Here is an 18634-nt window from a genome sequence, read left to right as displayed (position 1 = left end):
ACTTATAAATACATAAAAATAATATTTTTTAATTTATTTTTGATAGAAACATATAAAAAAAATAAAAAACATAAAAAAAATTAATTTTAAAAAAGAATAAAATAAAATAAAATTTTAGATTTTTTCAAAAATATTTTTAAAATCCAAAAACAAATAGTCTCTAAACCTAAATCTTAGAAATTAATGTATATAATTGATACCCTCATCAACTTATTCATGAAAACTACCCTTTCCCATTCTTTCATTAAATTAAAGTTCAATATAATCATAAAGATACTTTGATTATGGAGAGAAGCCTAGTTAACTTAATCAATAGAATTCTCTTGGACCCTGAATGCATCACGCATGCCTAGTTTGCTAACCCAAGCCCAGCCAGCATGCGCTCTCAAAATTGCTGACTCAAACCAGATTTCTTTCTTGACAAGTAGGCTACCTAAGTACTGTTTGTGATCCAATTCAATCACCTAAGACACTCCTGGTACAAAACCAATAGGTTTCTTGTTGGCATCAAATTAAAACCCTGACAAGTTACCTCTCCCTCTACCTCGCCCTCCCATTTTTCTTTACCTTCATTTCGATTGATCAATCAATTGAAACCCAAGTCACCTTCAATTTATCTTTGTTATTTCTTGTTAGGTATGTTGTAAAGTTTGAAACTTTATCCGGGTTCATTATTTTTTATAAAAAGACTGAAACTTTATGCAGTTGGATGAATGTGTTTGATAAAAAATTTGAATCCTTTTTTGTGGGGTCTTAGTGAAAGAAAAGGTTCTAATGATGTTTTGGTGTTTGAAATTTGCAGTGGATTATAAAAGTTCCAATCTTGATACCACCACCATGGATAGAAGTTCATTCAAGCTTGATCATACTTTGGGTTAGTTTTGTTTTGTTTCTATTTTGATTGAATTGTTAAGACCCATGCTTTTGTTTTCCCAGTCACAATCTCGTGTTTATTGGATTATTCGAGGAGTTGTGGAAAATCATGTAGCCTTTGAGCTGAGTTATTGCATTTGAAATAAAAAGAAAAGAAAAAAGCTTGAACTTACTGTTTTGATGATTTTTTCTTCTTCTTCTTTTTTTTTTTTTTTTTTTTGGGGGGGGGGGTGATCATACTGTACTTTTTTCTTTGCTAGCTATTTAGTTTGATATATGAAGATAAGAGAGGTTTACTTTTTGAATGATATTCTGGGCTTGGTGTGATTTTAGTTTGATATGTAAAGGAGAATATAATTATTTCTTAATATCTTGGGCTTTCCAATTTGATATGCAGAGATTGGATGTATTTTTATTTTCGGTATGAGCAATGGACTAGCGTGATCAGGCCATCTGGCAAATTTCATTGTTTGGTGTAGTTGAGACTCGGGACCTCCCATGAATTTCATCTACTGTTTTGTCTATTATTTTCTTTGATGACATGAAAGGAATGAACTTTAGGGTCAGATTTGAATGTGGTGACTTTGATTGGACTTAATTTGTTGAATTTCTTTCGGAAACAAATGAATATTACTTTTTTTTTTTCCTTTTTGATTCCTGAACATTTTATAGAAAGTTCTTTTTTTAAATCCAAATTAAATATGAGGTTCAAATGGTTTCTATTGATGTTGTAGTTCTTTAATTTGGTTATGGTTTGCTATTTCATCTTAATCATATGCTTCGAAAACGAAGTCAGCGTGTTGATCTTATATAAATTTGTCTACCTTCTATCTAAAATTTGATCTTATTTCAGAGAGGAGGCAAGCAGAAGCTTCTCGCATCAGAGAGAAATATCCTGATAGAGTACCTGTAAGAACATCAGCTGGCAATCTAGATTCTATATATTCTAGTCATTCTGAAAATACATTTTCTTCTAACCGGCATGTGCCATGTTGTGCACTGTGCAGGTGATTGTGGAAAGGGCTGAAAGGAGTGATATCCCTGACATTGATAAGAAGAAGTTAGTTCCATTTTTTTCATATTCTCTCCTGTTTTAAGTTGCAGCATGAGCTCATCTTATTTGAAGGAGCTCCAGTTAGATAATAGTTAATTACTATAATCTTTTTAGACAACTCTGATTAATTTCTTTTTTCTTAGCAAGGACATTTTGTTGCTATTATGACTTTTTGAAACTTCTATGTACGTATCCAGTTAACAAATCTAATAATTAGCAGCATTATAAGGCACTGCCGACTCAAATTCTGTACACCACAAAGGGGATTTCAATTTTTATTCCATACTCCTTTTGTTCTAATTGTCATTCTGTTGTTGTAAATTCAGATATCTCGTGCCAGCTGATTTGACTGTGGGTCAGTTTGTTTATGTTGTCCGGAAAAGGATCAAGCTCGGTCCTGAGAAGGCTATATTTGTCTTTGTAAAAAACACTCTGCCTTCTACCGGTGAGTAGTGCTCTGTAATTTTGGAGTTGTAAGTCAATGTTCTATGAGTTATGTTGGTGATTTTCTTCGTCTTCTTTTTTCCAGCTTCATTGATGTCTGCAATCTATGAGGAAAACAAGGATGAAGATGGTTTTCTTTACATGACATACAGTGGGGAGAATACCTTTGGATTGCACTAGATTATGTCATCAATCTGTATAAATGAATCCTGGAAGAAGTATATTCTTAGCATTCAGCATAAGCTCTGACTGTTTTTATCTATTCCCTTTAGTTTTGATTATGCCATTGAGTGGATGATGGAAGTTATTTATGACATGGAATTGAATGGATAACATGGCATCATTGCAGCTATCTTTTTTCGAGATTGTTAAGTCTTTGTTTGGGGTGCAAAGATTCAAAGTGAAACTTGTTCTCTTGATTCTTCCTGAAGCAATAAAAGTGTGAACAAATCATAAATGACCAAAAGCAATGAAAAGAAATTCGTGGAAGGTTTCTTTTGACTTGTTTCTTTCTTAGTTTTGTTATTAAGCCGGTCTCTACCCTTTAACGCTGGAATGTTCGAGGTTGCTTGCTCATCTCAACCAGAATGAGTTGTTCAATTGGCCTTCTGTAGTGAAGGGCATCTCGCAGCCTGCATTTCCTTGCTGTTACCGCTAACTTTCCAAAAATAACAGTTTGTGTTCAATTTGTTTTTTGGTGCAGTGTGGTGAGGCTTGCGTTTTATCCTAATCATATATTTGAAAGTGTTTTGGTTGATCAATATACATCACAATTTTGTATGGATATATATGGATTATACCAAAAATTTCTTTGAAACCTTGGTTAAGAAAAAGTTAAACTGCAAAACGGACAACCATGCAATTGGATGCTGCAATGGTGGAAACTGTGTTTTCTTTGGGTGAAGATCTGTTTATTTTGTGAGCCAACTAGCAATCAAACAAATTCCTAGACAAATAAACACGCAACAAAAAAGAAGGAAGACAAAGGGAGCATTAATAGCAGGCCATAACATAATAACACGAGGCCAGTTTGTTTACATATAAATAATTTCGGAGATTATTTTTTCTGGCATTTACTTTTGACCCATTTGAAGCTACTGGATGCTCCACTCTTGAGCTTTTGAGCCCCAGACATAGCAGCTGTTTTGGCTTTGTTTAATCCCCCTTTGCCATCTGACTTCTTCTCGTTGCTGGTATCTTGCTTGGTTGTGTAATTGTCTTCTTCCATGGAACCAATGCCTCCTGCACCCCATTGATCTGCCCAGCTGGGAGCCTCACTTGCCATTGTTTCTTGTTTTCCTTCAATAAAGCCAAGAATCTAACAACAAAGCCAAAGTTTAATAACCTATATTGCATACATCACAAGAAAAGTACAGATCCAATTTAACCCATATACCTATGAGAAGCAAGCATCAAGAGATTTACATTTTGTGATCACGTTTACAAGCATTTCAAGAAAATCATACAGAAGACAAGCCATTCTTTATTAACAACTAGAGATCATATTCAAATGCATGAAGAGACCTCAGATTTTTGTTATTTTACAAGAGTTTTGCATGTCAAAATAGAACAGATCCAAACCATAAACATATTAAACATTGACAAGAACACAATCAAAGAGAAGATCAAGATATCATATTTATTTTGGTGGGTCAAAGGAAAAAAGACAAGATTTACCTTGTGGAGCTGTGGTGATCAGCCTTGGCTTAGATTGAGAAACTTGAAGGAAGAGTTGATGGGAAATGATCAAGGACTCAAGCACCCTTGAACAAATGAAAAGGAAAAGAAGCCACTTGTTGATAGGCTGTCTTTAGCTCCATTCTATGCTTAAAAAAGACTTTCCAACTCACTTGTTTCTTATTTCCTTGTTACGAAGAAAACTAAATTTGGCATCCAACTAACCGTAACCCTTTCTGGTTATGTTCCCCTAGAAAATTTTAATCTGACGTAGTTGTGTTCATCATGTCCTGGCTGGACATTGGGTTGTACCTGGGGTAGGTACATCCAAACAATTATATACACAAAAACATTTTTTTTTTAAATGAGCTCCCAATAATTACGAGGTCAAATAAATTTTATAATTTAAATCTATTTCATACATAAGCAAAGGCAGACCTACGTTATGTTTGGAGAGAGTTGGATAACGCCAACGTTTTAAAATATTTTAATTTTAGTTATTAATTTTTTAAAGTTTTCATAATGAATATGCATTTAGCTTCTTCAAAAATAATATATTTACTCTTCAATCTTATAATATTTATTATGATATCCCTAAATAAAATTTTATAACTCCATCCCTGAAAAAAAAATCAATTATAAAATTAAATTAAATTGATAAATAAAGATTTTTTCAGTATATCTTCATCAAAAAATATCAAATCAAGAAAAACATATATTGACACGTGCCAGCATAAATATGTCTTAGTGGAGGCATGCTAGGTCTAGCAAAAGCCAAATACAAATATGATTGGATTTGATGCTAACCTGACTCTAGCATAATTAGGCATGATAATATGCCAAGTTTAGACATATTAGATTTGGTCATTGCTAGATCCAAAGGCTACGTTAGACCTATATATTGTTGAGTCTGATGTTGGCCATACTCAATTGTTGTTTGAGTCTGGCAGATGGCTCCAGACCTAGCTTTAAGGTTTAGCGAGTGTTGTCATGCCTAATAGCTTCGCTTAGTATGCACTATCAGGCTAATAGGTAGGGGGGTAAACTTGTGTTTCTTGAAAGTGTTGAACTCGAGAATTTATGTGACTTAATCTTAGTGAAATTTATTCAAAGTGATGGTTATTGTTATTACTCATTTATGAACCCCACATGCTAGAGACAGTATATACCTCTTTTGAACCAAGTGCAAGAGTGTAGTTTATGTTTGTTAGAAAATTAACAAAAATAAAAAAGAAAGAAATATTTTTCAAACCCTGTTTGAGCTATTTTCCACCATCTTTATTCTTCCATTTTGTTGCTAAAATCATCATGTTTCTTATACCGACTAGGAGTCTTTATAATACTAAGTTCTTTCCTTCTTTATCTTGTTTTTAAGGTTGTAAATCACTTAGAATTTGCATTAAAAAAAAATGATTTTGCTATTGTTATAATTTTTTATTCCAACTTAAACACTGATTCTGAGTTGGTTTCGTACAATATCTAACCATTCTTGCTATAGTCTGTTACTCATGACATGTTAAAGAATTGACCTATACCTTTATTGGGTTCCAAAGGTCACTGTTCGTAGGGTAGACTCTCAGTTAGATTTGGATGCTTCGTATTTTCAGATCAAAAAAACCTTTTTGACCAACCAAATTCCCGCCAGATTCTGTTTTCTAAAACGATTTTATTTCACTTCGAATCCTTTATCAAATTTGTATTTTGGGAAATGTATATGAATTTAGACTTTTGAATTGCTTGATTTTAGCATCAGAAGCTCAAGATATTCCTATTTGAAATCTAACATGAAAACATAGAATTGTGCCACGAGAAGGTTTCCAGTCGAGTTTGGTTGCAATTTTGTTCTTCAAAATAAATTTATCTCATTTTTTATCCTTTATAAAAGTTGTAGCTCTACAAGTATAGATGAATTTAGACCTTTTAAATGGCTTGTTTTTTTTATATATCAAAAGCTTATGATATTCCCATTTGAATATAAAATGTGAAAGTAAAGAAGTCTGTCGTGAGAAAGATCCTAACCTGAGTTTTACACTAATGACTCTATTTCCATCATAAATTTTATTGATTTGTTCTTAGGTTATACTCTCAGTCATTTTGCGATGCTCGATATGGTTAATTTCTGAATCAGATCAGGAGATCCCTTTTGACTAATCAATTTGTAGCTAGATTTTGTTATTTAAAATGATTTTATCTAATTTTAGATCATTACTCAAATTTGTAGTCTTGAACACGTAGATGAATTTGGGCTTTTGAATCGTTTGATTTTAATATCAGAAACTCAAGATATTCCTGTTTGAATATCTAGTATAAAAGTAGGGAATCTTGTCGTGAGAAGGGTTTCTGTCCAAGTTTGCAGGGACACAATTGCAAGATGCTTAAAGTTTGGAGATCAATTCCAGGACAATTTAAAGCCCCTTTTTTGAACTAAGAACCAAATGGAAAAGGTGCTAGATAAAAGAGTTGATTGAAAATAAAATAAGAATAAATTTTGTCAAATGAATAAATTGAAGAACAGGGATTAGATCAAAAAAGAAAAATTATGACTCCCTATCTGCAATTCTTCCTTTTTTCTCTGCATAGCTACCACGATTATCTTCTTTTCTTTCATTTGCAAACCATGTTTTTTTTTCCTCATTTCAAAGGAAACAGTTAGTGTTTCATGGTTCCAGATATGGAAGGATGAAAAGGAGTTGCACCATCCTCTAACTTGGAAAGAAATCAATGATGATCACAGAATCAGAATCAAATATTTTGGTTTTTTATTTTTTGCTCACCTGTGATTATAACCTAGAATTAATATAATATTTGTTTCCTAAATAGAGTTGCATGTTAGGCTATATAAACCTCTTCTAGTAGGATAAAGGGAGGATGAGAAAAGAAAAGACAAGAAAAACAAACACAAGTGAAGCATGTAGTTAGGAGAGAAAAAAATATAGAGAACAGAGGCAGTTTCTTTCCTTCATCCTTGTGTTGTTGTGAGATCAGGAAGGTAGGCAGTAGAAACGAAAAAAGAAAAAAGAAAAAATGAAAAAAAAAAGAAGAGAAATAAGGAAGAAACAAAGACTGACTTTTGATCTTTGCTCTATTTTTCTGTAAATAAAATCTATGGAATAGGGGAGAAGAAAGTGCAAGAACCAATTGAGAGAGAGTGACGAAGACGAAGTAGAAAGGAAAAACAAGAAACATATGCAAATACAAAACAGAAGGAAAAGGGTTGAAATACACAAACAAAAACCGAACAACCATCAAGCTTTCAATGTCACTACAACTTCTTCGTCTCCAAGTTTGTTCTCTTCACCTCTTTGAATACATTTTTTTCTTTGTGTTTGCAGTATTCAAGTGAATTTTAATTCATTTGTACAGTAACATGGTCTCTTTGCATGCATTTTACTTTGTATTTATACTATTCAAGTGAATTAATTCACTTGAACAATAACTCGCTAGTTTCATTAAGAAGATCGCACCCTTTTGTGTTTAGCCAGGTCACTTGCTTGGGTAAATGACCCCGCTGGATCTACTGGTTCCAACTTGTTTTTTTTCTAGGAAAAAAAAGAGATTTATGATTTTTTGGCATATTATTTTAAGGTTATAATTTTTTTATATATTGCAAAAAAATATCAATCTTGCATTTATAATATTCGATTGTTCGACACAATGTGATAAACATATATATATATATATATATATATATATTAAAAAATATTTTCGTGTATACGATCAATACCCTAATATATTTTGAATTTTTTTTATGAAAAAACAATTGTTTGAAGTTTTGAAAATATGTTTTTACATGGATTTCTTAAATACAACAAACAAAATTATTTTCTAACATTCCTGGATTTTACAACATGTTTGTAAAACTTCAAAGGTTATTGGCCAATATTCTTAAAAAAATATAAAAATCTTATTTTAGAGGGAATTCATCTATTTTTCACCTTTAATGTTTGGATAAAGAAATCCCAAAGGAATGAATATCTAAAGTATTATTGAGAATAATTTATTATTATTCTCTGTTAATATTTGGATAAAGAAACCCTTAGTGATAAATATCCAAAATAATTTTATAGGAATAATAAGTCATCACACATCCTTGAAAGAAGCCTTGATTACAATTGAGAACATTTCAATTTTGACTCCATGGTTTACGAGCCGTGAGAGTATGAAACACTAAGGTAAAAATAGATTTTTAAAGCGCCCTGAATTTTCTTATATTCCTAAATTTTTATTCCTTCTTCTTACGATTTACGAGTCGCAAACTCTTGAAATACTAAGAGAAAAATATGCTTTTAAAGCATATGGAATCTCCTTGGATTTATATCTTAATAAATTTATTTTGAATCAAACATAAATTTCAGAAGATTTGCATTGGTTCTCCTTGGTACTTTGAAGACATATCTAAAAGTATGATCTATATGAGCCAAGGGTTCTTGCTTTTAGACTTTGAACCCAAATTCATTCGTCATAGCAAACCTATACTAGGAAACCTATTTATAAAAAACACTAACACCATAACAATTATAAAACCAAATACCAAGTAGCTTGCTTTAGGTAAGCGTATTAGTGGTGCTAATATCTTCCCTTTACGCAATTATTTCCTTGCCTTAGAACCTCTGAAAGACTATTTAGGTTTTCTAGTGACTATAATACTAGGTGATGACTCCCTTTTACACAAAACAAAGACCCTGAAAAGTAATTCCCGGCTCCAAGAAGGGTCGCCGCAATGTTGAGCTCTAGTAAGGGTACAACAGGATATTGATTTAATTTTTATATCTATGTTTTATAACCATAATTCATAAGCCAAATATTTGAAATACCCCAAGCAATTATTGTTAAAACATAAATTGATGATTTAGAAGTTTAAGCTCTAAGTCATTAAGTATTGTTTCATTCAAGTTTTTATATGTGTAAGATCTTTTTTTTTTCCTTTTCAACAAGGGTTTGAAGCATTATAGTTTTATTTTATTTTTTCCATTTTCTTTCTTACATGCTATATTATTTTTTGTACTATTGGTATCATCATAAATTTTTTCAAAGAATAGGAGTTTGCTTTCTATTTTTATGATTTTTTATACTAAAATTATTGTATATAAATCTCATAAATTTACAATTTTATGGTGTGTATTGGACAACTTGACATTTATTTTCTTGTTTCTTAAAGAAAAAACTTTTCTTATATATGTGTGTCTGTGTAATTTACCACTTTTATTTTTCATTAAAAATACTTAGATTCTCACCTTGTAAATTAAGAATAAAATTAAAGAAACACAAAAAATATCCAGTTATTACTTATGAATTACATGTTGTATTTTTATAGAGTTACCTATCTTGTTACACTTTCTAAGTCCATGTTTCAAATCCATAAAAATCTTAGTGAGCTTCTTATTCTAATCGAGAGTCAAATTGCCTGTGGTTTTTTCATTATTGGTAAACTTTTTTTCTTTATTTATCCTTATTTTAAATATATCGTTAATCATTTTCTTGTGGATATCCATCATATGGTGATAATACTCATTCTTATAAAGGCTCGTCAATAATTGAATAAGTGTAGAATAATAATGAGATGGTAGATCAAGTAAAGTTTTGTTTTATTTGGAATTGAGTTTTGAAAACCATGGTTTTTAAAATGCACCATCAAAGTTGTAGTTTTAGATGCAATCTTAATTTTAAGAACTCAAATCCCAAACAACACTAAAACTTAATTGGCCCATCATTTTTTTATATCATTTCATTGTTGTTTCAAAATAGAAGAGATGAAAATAGTTGAGACAAAGAAAATATGTTCTTTTATTCTTTCTATTTTGAAATGATAGAAATTCACTTTAAGACTGTATGTGATTTTTTTTTTTGTCTCCCACTCCACCCCTCAATATTATATTCCTTTTGTATTTTTTTTTATTCTAAAACAGTAACCAAACACAACCTTTATATTTCTCAAATAATCTTTTAATCTCATTTGTTAAGAAGCCTCCATGAGAATGAGTCTTATTATTACATGACATTTCATCACCAAAGTATTGATTAACAATAAATTCAATAAAAAGGTTATCAAAGAAAAAAAAAAGCTTACTAATAGGTGAAAAACTACCAACACATTTTTAGTTGATACTCAAAATTATAGTTTTAATTGTTTTAAAGATATATATATATATAATTGTAAATAATACATAGTCTAGTAACTTTAAAACAATTAGAGAGAGAGAGAGAGGGAGATACTCACCCAAAACTTTTCTTTTTCTAAACTCAATATCTAAGTTACACTGAGAAAGTGATGATGTCTTAAAAATTCAAGTAACCTAGAAACACGACTTTTAAGTTGGATATTCGATGAATCAATTGGTTCTAGCAATTTTATCTATTCTCCTAGCTAAAGTGGTTGATAGCTTATATTTGATGTTAGGTAAGCCAATATAGTTGATACTATAATTTTTTCTGGAGGTAAGGATTTTATGATACTCAAATAAGCATCTTTTTTAGAAAGAAAAAAACACCATAATACTCTAGAGAGAGATGCTTTCAAAATATATATGCATTAGAAAATAAAGATTGTCAACCGTTATTCTAAAGGTCTCATAGTATATTTATAACTCATAAGTTGAGTCATTGTGTGATTAAAAGGGGCTGGAGTATAAAGTTATCATTGTGATATTTTGAATTACATTGTAACCTGTATTCCATTCATTGCAGGTTATGATAGACTTAAGCTCATTTGGGATTAAACTTGACACATTGTCAAGTCCACTCAAGGCTGGATCTGGTTAGCACTATAACATTAGGGAGATTACATCCATTCTTTGAAGATTGCGTCTATCTCTTGAAAAATGATGCATATAATATTAAGAGGATCAAGCATGTACCTTTAATATTGATGCATATATCACTAAAAAGATCACATACATTTTTTTTAAAGAATTATATATTTCTAAAATAAGTATTTAGAGTCCTTCAACCATCACCTTAAATTTTATGATAATCCATAATTTAAAACAATATATTTAAGGCATATACTATTAATTAGATTATTATGGTAATATTTTATATTAGATACTATTTAATCTAGTGGACCTTCCATTGAAGGAAATGATGATTATTAATGTTGCTTGGCGTTATCATTTTCTACCTTAAATTTTGGATGATAAAGACAACTAACTAGTGTGAAAAAATTTTAAAATTGAATAAATCGAGATATACTAAAAGTTTATGATTTATGTGATTTGGGTACTAAAATAAAATAAAATGTAATGTCATGATATGTTTATCATTTCAGTAAAAAGATTAACACAATTTGAACAGTGATACTGTGATACCATTATTGCATATAAATATAAACTCTGTCAAAACTAAAGGATATATGGATGCTAACAAATCCAGCGAGTGAAGTGGTTTAGAACTTTTCATGGGATGAAAATGCTATATGAGGAAAATGCTAGGACCAAGAAACTTTTTCTAGAACAAAAGGATCCCTTAGATATAATAATCATGGCTAGTGAATAAAGTGATTTAGAAATTTCAAAATTCAAAGATTCACTTGTATTAAGTTTCAAATTAAGTTAGATAAAATATTTAACTCGTCAAACCCTTTTAATTAAGTTGTTGGGAATTTAATCAAACCTGATTCAAATTCGAAAGTTCAACACTTAATTAATTAATAAAACTAAACATTATTATTTTAATAAAAATAATTAACACTTGATGATCTTGTAATTCAACAGTTGACTCGATAACACCATGACCTATATCTTCATATGGAAAACAGTCAATTAAGGTATGATATACGAAGGAAATAAAAAGGTTGTAACCATTAGATTTCTTATCAAAATGGTAATATCTTAACTATCTCCTGTAAATTTCTTATATATCCTAGGATCTTCTTTTTAAGTTAACAGAGTAGTTCTCCTGTATTTGAATTTGTATCAACAACATCTTGTACAGTCCTTATAAATAGGACATCTACTTATCAAAAACACATCCCGGAGAAATCTTCTGTATAGCAGCATCGACACTCACCTTGCCGGTTCTCCGGTTCCCCTGGAACTGACACCCTCCAACTTTCCTTCGCGTCGTGCTCAATTGATGTCCTTGCTCATCGGTAACGACCTTCAGGGCTATCTCTGGACAGCACCACTGTTTATCCGTCATTAGCGATGCCCACAATCCTACGTTTGAAGAACTACATGACATGCTGGTTGGCCATGAAAGCTACTTGAAACGCATTGAGGCTTCCAGTTCAATTCTGCGCCCCGCAATGTTCCCTCCAAATCATACCCTCACCGCCACCCAAACACAGGTTATTCTGGAAATCCACGCTCAAATCCTAGCCGCCATGGTAATAAACGGCGGTCTGGTAAGTCCAACATTATTTGCCAGCTATGTGTTATCGTGGGCCATTCTGCCAAAACTATAAGAGGAATGGGGTGGCATTATTTGGATAATTAGGTCAAAGCAAATTGCAAGCCATGAAGATATGACAGAAAAATGGAATCCCAAATTAATCAACCATATTGTACGAAGAAAGGAACGTGAAGGGCCCAAGAAGAAATAAGAAACTTGAGCCAAAAATGGCCTGTAGCTGGCTCTGGTTTCCTTTGCATTGTATGGCATGAAAGGGAGTGAAATACGTTAGGATTTGGTCTAGGTTAATGCAGACAGGTTTCCCTGTCGTTTGTTGCTTATGGTCACGACAAAGGAATGCTTTGAGACTGTTCTTTTTCCACTTAACCCTACTAATCATTTCAGACCAGCGTAATCCAAGACCAGCACTAGTTTTGGCTTTAGTTTAACACACAGATTGTCCAATTACAGTCATTAAATCAAGATTAGTCAATTTGATTAAGTACGAGATGCCCACTTACAAAGGGACACCTCCTCATCCCTTCTCTTTTTGCTGCCCTTAATTGTGTTCTTACTGTTGTCTTGCCCATCATTCATATTCCAGGCTACCGATCTCATTATTGTTTATTAGCACTGCTACTGTTAGTTGTGTAGATACCAAGATCTGTGTGTGATTTTAATTAAATAATATTAATTAATATTGAATATAAAAATAAAATTATGACAAAATTCTAAGTTAACTCAATTATCCATCTATTGATTTAAAAATAAAGTTAATGAATGAATATTATTCATAATTATTAAATTCGATTTAGAAATAACTTGCTATAGGATCATTCCAGTTAAGAATCGATAGATTAGCTTGAGTAAATATTTCTTTTAAAAAACCAATTAATTAAATTAATTAGATCCCTAGTGAACCTAAATTCAATTGACGGAACTTGGTGTAGGATTTAAGTCAAGAATCACTAAATTAGCTTGAGTAAATATTTCTTTTAAAAAATCAATTATTTGAATCACAAATTAACCTAGGTTTTGATTGGATCATGCATGTTCAACTTTTTCTATATTTTGTTTTTTTATGAAATACAATCATGTTATTAATAATTATTAAATTTGATTTAGAAATAACTTGGTATAAGAACCAAGTCAAGAACCAATCAATTAGCTCGAGTAAATATTTCTTTTAAAAAATTAATTAATTAAATTAATTGAATCACAAATTAATCTAAATTTTGATTGAATCATGTAGAATCAACTTTTTTTATTGTTTTATGATATACAATCATGTTATTTATAATTATTAAATTTAATTTAGAGATAATTTGGTATAATATTCAAGTCAAAATTTAATAGATTAGATTGAGTAAATATTTATTTAAAAAATCTATTAATTGAATTAATTAGATAACAGGTTAATATAAATTTTGATTGAATCATCAGCTCCTCTATGTCTTTATGAAATACAAAAAGTCAGATCATGCACTCATCATTTATATTGTTCTTCATCTTCATATGTTAATAGAATCTATTACTACGTACAGTTCAAATGAAACAATAGTTTCAGTAATGTTTAATATATATTTTTTTTAAATTATGAATTGGATTTTTCACAATTTTAAATGTCTAGATGCTTTATACCATGCTGCAAGAACTTTGTGTTAGTATTTAGTAAATTATATCGCATTGTCCCAATACATGATTTAGTACACAAAACTTGGCCACATAAAGGCTCTTTTTTTTAAAAAAAAAAAAAACCAGACAGTTCCATTTTCCTTTTAAAAAAAAAACCAGACAGTTCCATTTTCCTTACAAACAATTTCATGTTCTGTTTAAAAATCAAAACATCTTTTACCATTAGATCATGACTTCTGTAGGTTAAGTTTTTAATTAACCCAAACAATATATGGATATAATAAAATTTAATTAACTCATCCAAACCCGTTGCAAGAACACCAAAAGAAATCTAAAAATAAAAAAAAATTATTTAATAAATTAATCCAATAATCTATATTCTTAATTTCTTCTCAACAAATCCTGACAACCATGCTCAATCATTGGGTCAAAAATCATCACCCCCACACTGGAAAAAAATAAAATAAAATAAAAAAGACATGAAAAACCAAAGGCAAAAGAGAGTCGATAGGATCACTGACAAGTAAAGAAAACATCCACGAGTTCCTGCTGCTGCTCTCTCTGTCTCCTGCCAGGCAAGAGAGAATCAAGAAAAGCCGAGCCAAGACAAGATTGCGCGTATCTCTCCATCTCCCCTCTTCTCTTTTACACAGTCTCCCATAAAACATAATAATAATAAAAAACATTCTAAAAGACAATTCTATCCAATCCCAAGCCATCATCAGATCACGTATATTCGTTATATAAGATCATCGGGAAGGAAAATAAAATAAAATATAATAAAAATATTAAATTATATATGTTGGATGACCAAAGCAGCCATGCACCTATACAACACATCCTTAAACCTTACCATTTGAAGTTGAAAAATGGAATTTCAAGAATATTGAATTAAAAAAAAATTACAAGCTCTTTTAAACTCTTTTGAGATCCATCAAAAATAAAATTTAATCTCCATCATACAATTTTTCTTTTTCTAATTATTTAATAATATTTTTTTAAATTAAATCATTCATATTAAATATCAATATATATCATGCAATTTTGATCATAGATTTTATATTTTATGAATGTCATTATCTCACCTAAAGTTATTAAACCAAAATCATTTTAATTTTTTAAATTAAAATTATATTATTTTAATATAATTTTTTAAATAAAATTAAATTTTAATTAATTCAAGTTAACGTAGTTTAACATGTTAGATTTAAAATTAAATTAAAATAAATTTTAAATTAATAATTTATTAGATTGATCACGGAAACAAACTAGATTTAGTATTTATGATTTTAATATTAATATATTTTAAATATTTAATAATTATAAATAATATTAAAAATGTATCTAATTTCTCATGACCATGATTTAGAATAACATCTTAATATACCTAAATTCTTGAATTTAATTTGTATTTTATTTTCATAGCAATAAAATTGATATATTTGTGATAAATACTTTTCTCTTAATTTTTTTTAAGACAATTATACCCTTTCCTTTTCTCATATCATTCAGTAAGAAATAAGACACAAAACAAGCATAAGTGTCTCCTTCCATCCCTCTTCAAAATCATTGCCTGTCCCCTCCCTAACTCTCTTAATTTTTTTCTCTCTCGGACAAGACCAAAACTAAACTAAGCTAAGCAATGTCCAAATCCACCTCAACGTCGTCTTCTTCAGCATCAACGACACCGTCTCCTTCAATAAAACCAGAATCCTACTCTCACAGTCCAGTCCACTACGCCGTCGTGCTGGGGGACCACACAACCCTCACACGCCTCCTCTCCACTCTCCCCAGACTCACCGATCCCACCAAAATCCACACGGAGTCTGACTCGCTGAGTCAAGAACAACTTGTCGACAAAATATCCTCTCTCGTCGACCGCCGTGATGTCCCTTACCGTGAAACGCCTCTCCACCTTGCTGTCCGCTTAAACGACCTCTTCGCCGCCAAAGCCCTTGCAGCTGCTGGAGCTGACGTGTCGTTACAGAACTCCGCTGGTTGGAACCCCCTCCAGGAGGCATTATGTCGCCGGTACTCGGAAATCGCTCTCATTCTTCTCCGTCTCCACCACCGCTCCGCCTGGTCCAAGTGGCGACGCCGCTTGCCTCGTCTCACTGCCGTCCTTCGCCGAATGCGCGACTTCTACATGGAAATTTCCTTCCACTTTGAAAGCTCAGTCATTCCTTTTGTAAACAAACTCGCACCATCGGACACGTACAAGATCTGGAAACGTGACGCTAATCTCCGAGCCGATACTACCTTAGCCGGCTTCGACGGCTTGAAAATCCAGCGCGCCGATCAAAGCTTCCTCTTCCTCGGCGACGGTGAACAAACTCACTCCATTCCTCCCGGTTCTCTCTTAGTTCTTAACCATGATGAACGTAAAATCTTCGATGCATTCGAATCAGCGGGATCTCCGATGAGCGAGTCTGATATCGCCGGATTCTGTTCCCAAACGAGCGTTTACCGTCCCGGGATGGATGTCACTAAAGCCGAATTAATAAGCCGAACGAATTGGCGACGACAAGAGAAAACAGAATCTGTTGGCGAATGGAAAGCTAAAGTTTACGAATTAAACAACGTCGTTTTCAGCTTTCGATCTCGTAAAGTAAGCGAAAACGACGTCGCAGGAAGCGAGCAAGTTTTGCCGTTAGAGCTTGATGAAGATGGTGACGGCTTTTTAGTGGCTGAAAATCCTAGCTTCCTTAATTTTGAATTTAATAACGGAAATGAGAGTAAAAGGAGGCATAGCAGTTTTGTGAGGGAGGAGAGGGAGTTTGTGAGTGTAGGGAGGAAAAGTGTGGATATTTATCCGTCCTCTACGGTGGCGGAGAGGAGGAGGGTGGTGGCGGTGCCCGAAAAAGTGAAGGAGAAAGAGTATGTGAGGAGTTTGAAGCCGTCAGTTTGGTTAACGGAACAATTTCCGCTAAAGATTGAGGAGCTATTGCCGTTACTTGATATCTTAGCGAATAAAGTCAAAGCTGTGAGGAGAATGCGTGAATTGCTCACCACTAAATTCCCGGCGGGAACTTTTCCGGTTAAGGTAAATTAATTACATTAATTAGTCAATAGCGGATTTTGGGATTAGTGTTTTGGGTGTCGTTTTGAGTTTTGTTTGACTATTGAATTCTGTCGTTTCAAGTGGTTTTGTGGGGCCTTTTTGTTTTTTGTTTTTGACCTTTAATGAACTTGGAAAAGGATTACTGTGGTAATTAAGTGTCTGATAAATAAATTTTGGTGCCGCTGTCGTTTTGATGGTTTTGGATATGACTTAGTTGTCGTTTAATCTATAAGTATGGGGATATGCGGGACCCCGGGGTTGAGGAATTCTGCGCGGCCCATTGTGCTCTTGGCGTAAGCTAAGGAAAAGAAAAGGAGTCTCTCTTGTCTGATTAGTAGCAGAGGAGGGAACTTTTGTGAGGTGGGGTTGGGGCTTTTTAGCGGTCGGTGATGTGACGTGGGATGTTGTGATTGGTTTTTTTTTTAATCGACGGTGATGGTGGGTGGGACCCTAAAGATCCGAGGTTTTCCTTCTCTTGTAAGCAGGGTATGGAGCTTAAGCCCTATGGGTCCCATGTTTGTCTGTTTCTTTTCTTGACTAGAAAACAATAGTATCGCCCCGATTCTGCCACGTCATCTGGGATTGATCAGATGCTAAAGTGGCAATATCTTGTGCTTGAGAGAGGGGCCGAGTGATTTTACTTTTCACATGCATGATGGGGTTTTTATTTATTTGATCTGGTATATATATTTGTTAACGGTAGCGGTGGTGGTGGTGTGTTTTGGTGGATGCAGGTGGCGATCCCGGTGGTCCCGACAGTGAGGGTGGTGATAACATTCACTAAATTTGTCGAGTTACCACCAACTGAACAATTCTACACTCCACTTTCAAGTCCAAGACATTTTGGTGGTCTTGTAGGAAGTAGAGCAGGAATATCAGATGATGATAAAAAATCAGACACACTTTATTCATCATTACCGTTGTCTTCGTCTTCAACTTCGACCTCATGGTTGCGGCGAAACAGCAGCCAGTCTGCGAGCAAGCACCACCACCGACATGGTTCTTCAGTGGGGCGGCTGCAGCAGCAAGCTGACCCTTTTGCTATACCAAGTGGATATACATGGACAAGTGTTGATGACAAGTCTAGCAAAATGAAGAAATCCAAGTCTGTCAGGAAATCTAAGTAGCGAATGAGCAAAAGACACAATGAGGAAATTCATTTAGGGCAAAGATAAGAAAGTAGATGGTTGGTGATGATTAATTAACTGCATTCATGTAATTTGAGCTTGCAAATATAAATGGAATCATATTGAGCCCTTGATTTGTGTGGTCAATGATGGGTCTGACAACACAGTGATTAGAAGGTAAACTAATGCCTAGATTTTTTTAAAAAATTTTATTGCTTCATTTAGTGAATTAGATCATGCTGGTTTCGCCATCAATTGCTTTTTCGTTCTTTTATGTTCTTGAGCTAAGGTGGAGAAGATGCTGGTTGGCTTTGAATTTTTTTTTTTTTGGCGTCTGGTTTTGTTCATTGGGAAGCCAGATCCTTGACATCCACTTGGGAGCTGGAAATTCCTCGATGAAGACTGGAAATGAGAGGAACAGACATTCTTCCATTA

At 32.7% G+C, this 18634-nt stretch overlaps 2 protein-coding genes across 2 annotated transcripts; both read left to right on the top strand.

The window, feature by feature from the left end:
• The first annotated feature begins 361 nt into the window (after positions 1-361).
• Positions 362-2732, top strand: LOC105134786 (autophagy-related protein 8B). Its single transcript, XM_011039324.1, has 6 exons — positions 362-636; positions 803-874; positions 1727-1782; positions 1881-1933; positions 2254-2372; positions 2457-2732. Exons 2-6 carry the CDS (start codon positions 838-840, stop codon positions 2549-2551), a joined length of 360 nt encoding a protein of 119 aa, XP_011037626.1. The 5' UTR covers positions 362-636; positions 803-837; the 3' UTR covers positions 2552-2732.
• Positions 2733-15529: 12797 nt separating this feature from the next.
• Positions 15530-18450, top strand: LOC105134785 (ankyrin repeat domain-containing protein 13C-like). The gene is made up of 2 exons (XM_011039323.1): positions 15530-17054; positions 17807-18450. Exons 1-2 carry the CDS (start codon positions 15654-15656, stop codon positions 18197-18199), a joined length of 1794 nt encoding a protein of 597 aa, XP_011037625.1. The 5' UTR covers positions 15530-15653; the 3' UTR covers positions 18200-18450.
• Positions 18451-18634: the final 184 nt, after the last annotated feature.

This window comes from Populus euphratica, unplaced genomic scaffold, assembly GCF_000495115.2.
Source record: "Populus euphratica unplaced genomic scaffold, PopEup_1.0 scaffold120.1, whole genome shotgun sequence".
Taxonomy (NCBI): domain Eukaryota; kingdom Viridiplantae; phylum Streptophyta; class Magnoliopsida; order Malpighiales; family Salicaceae; genus Populus; species Populus euphratica.
This window is presented reverse-complemented; position numbering and strand designations above follow the sequence as displayed.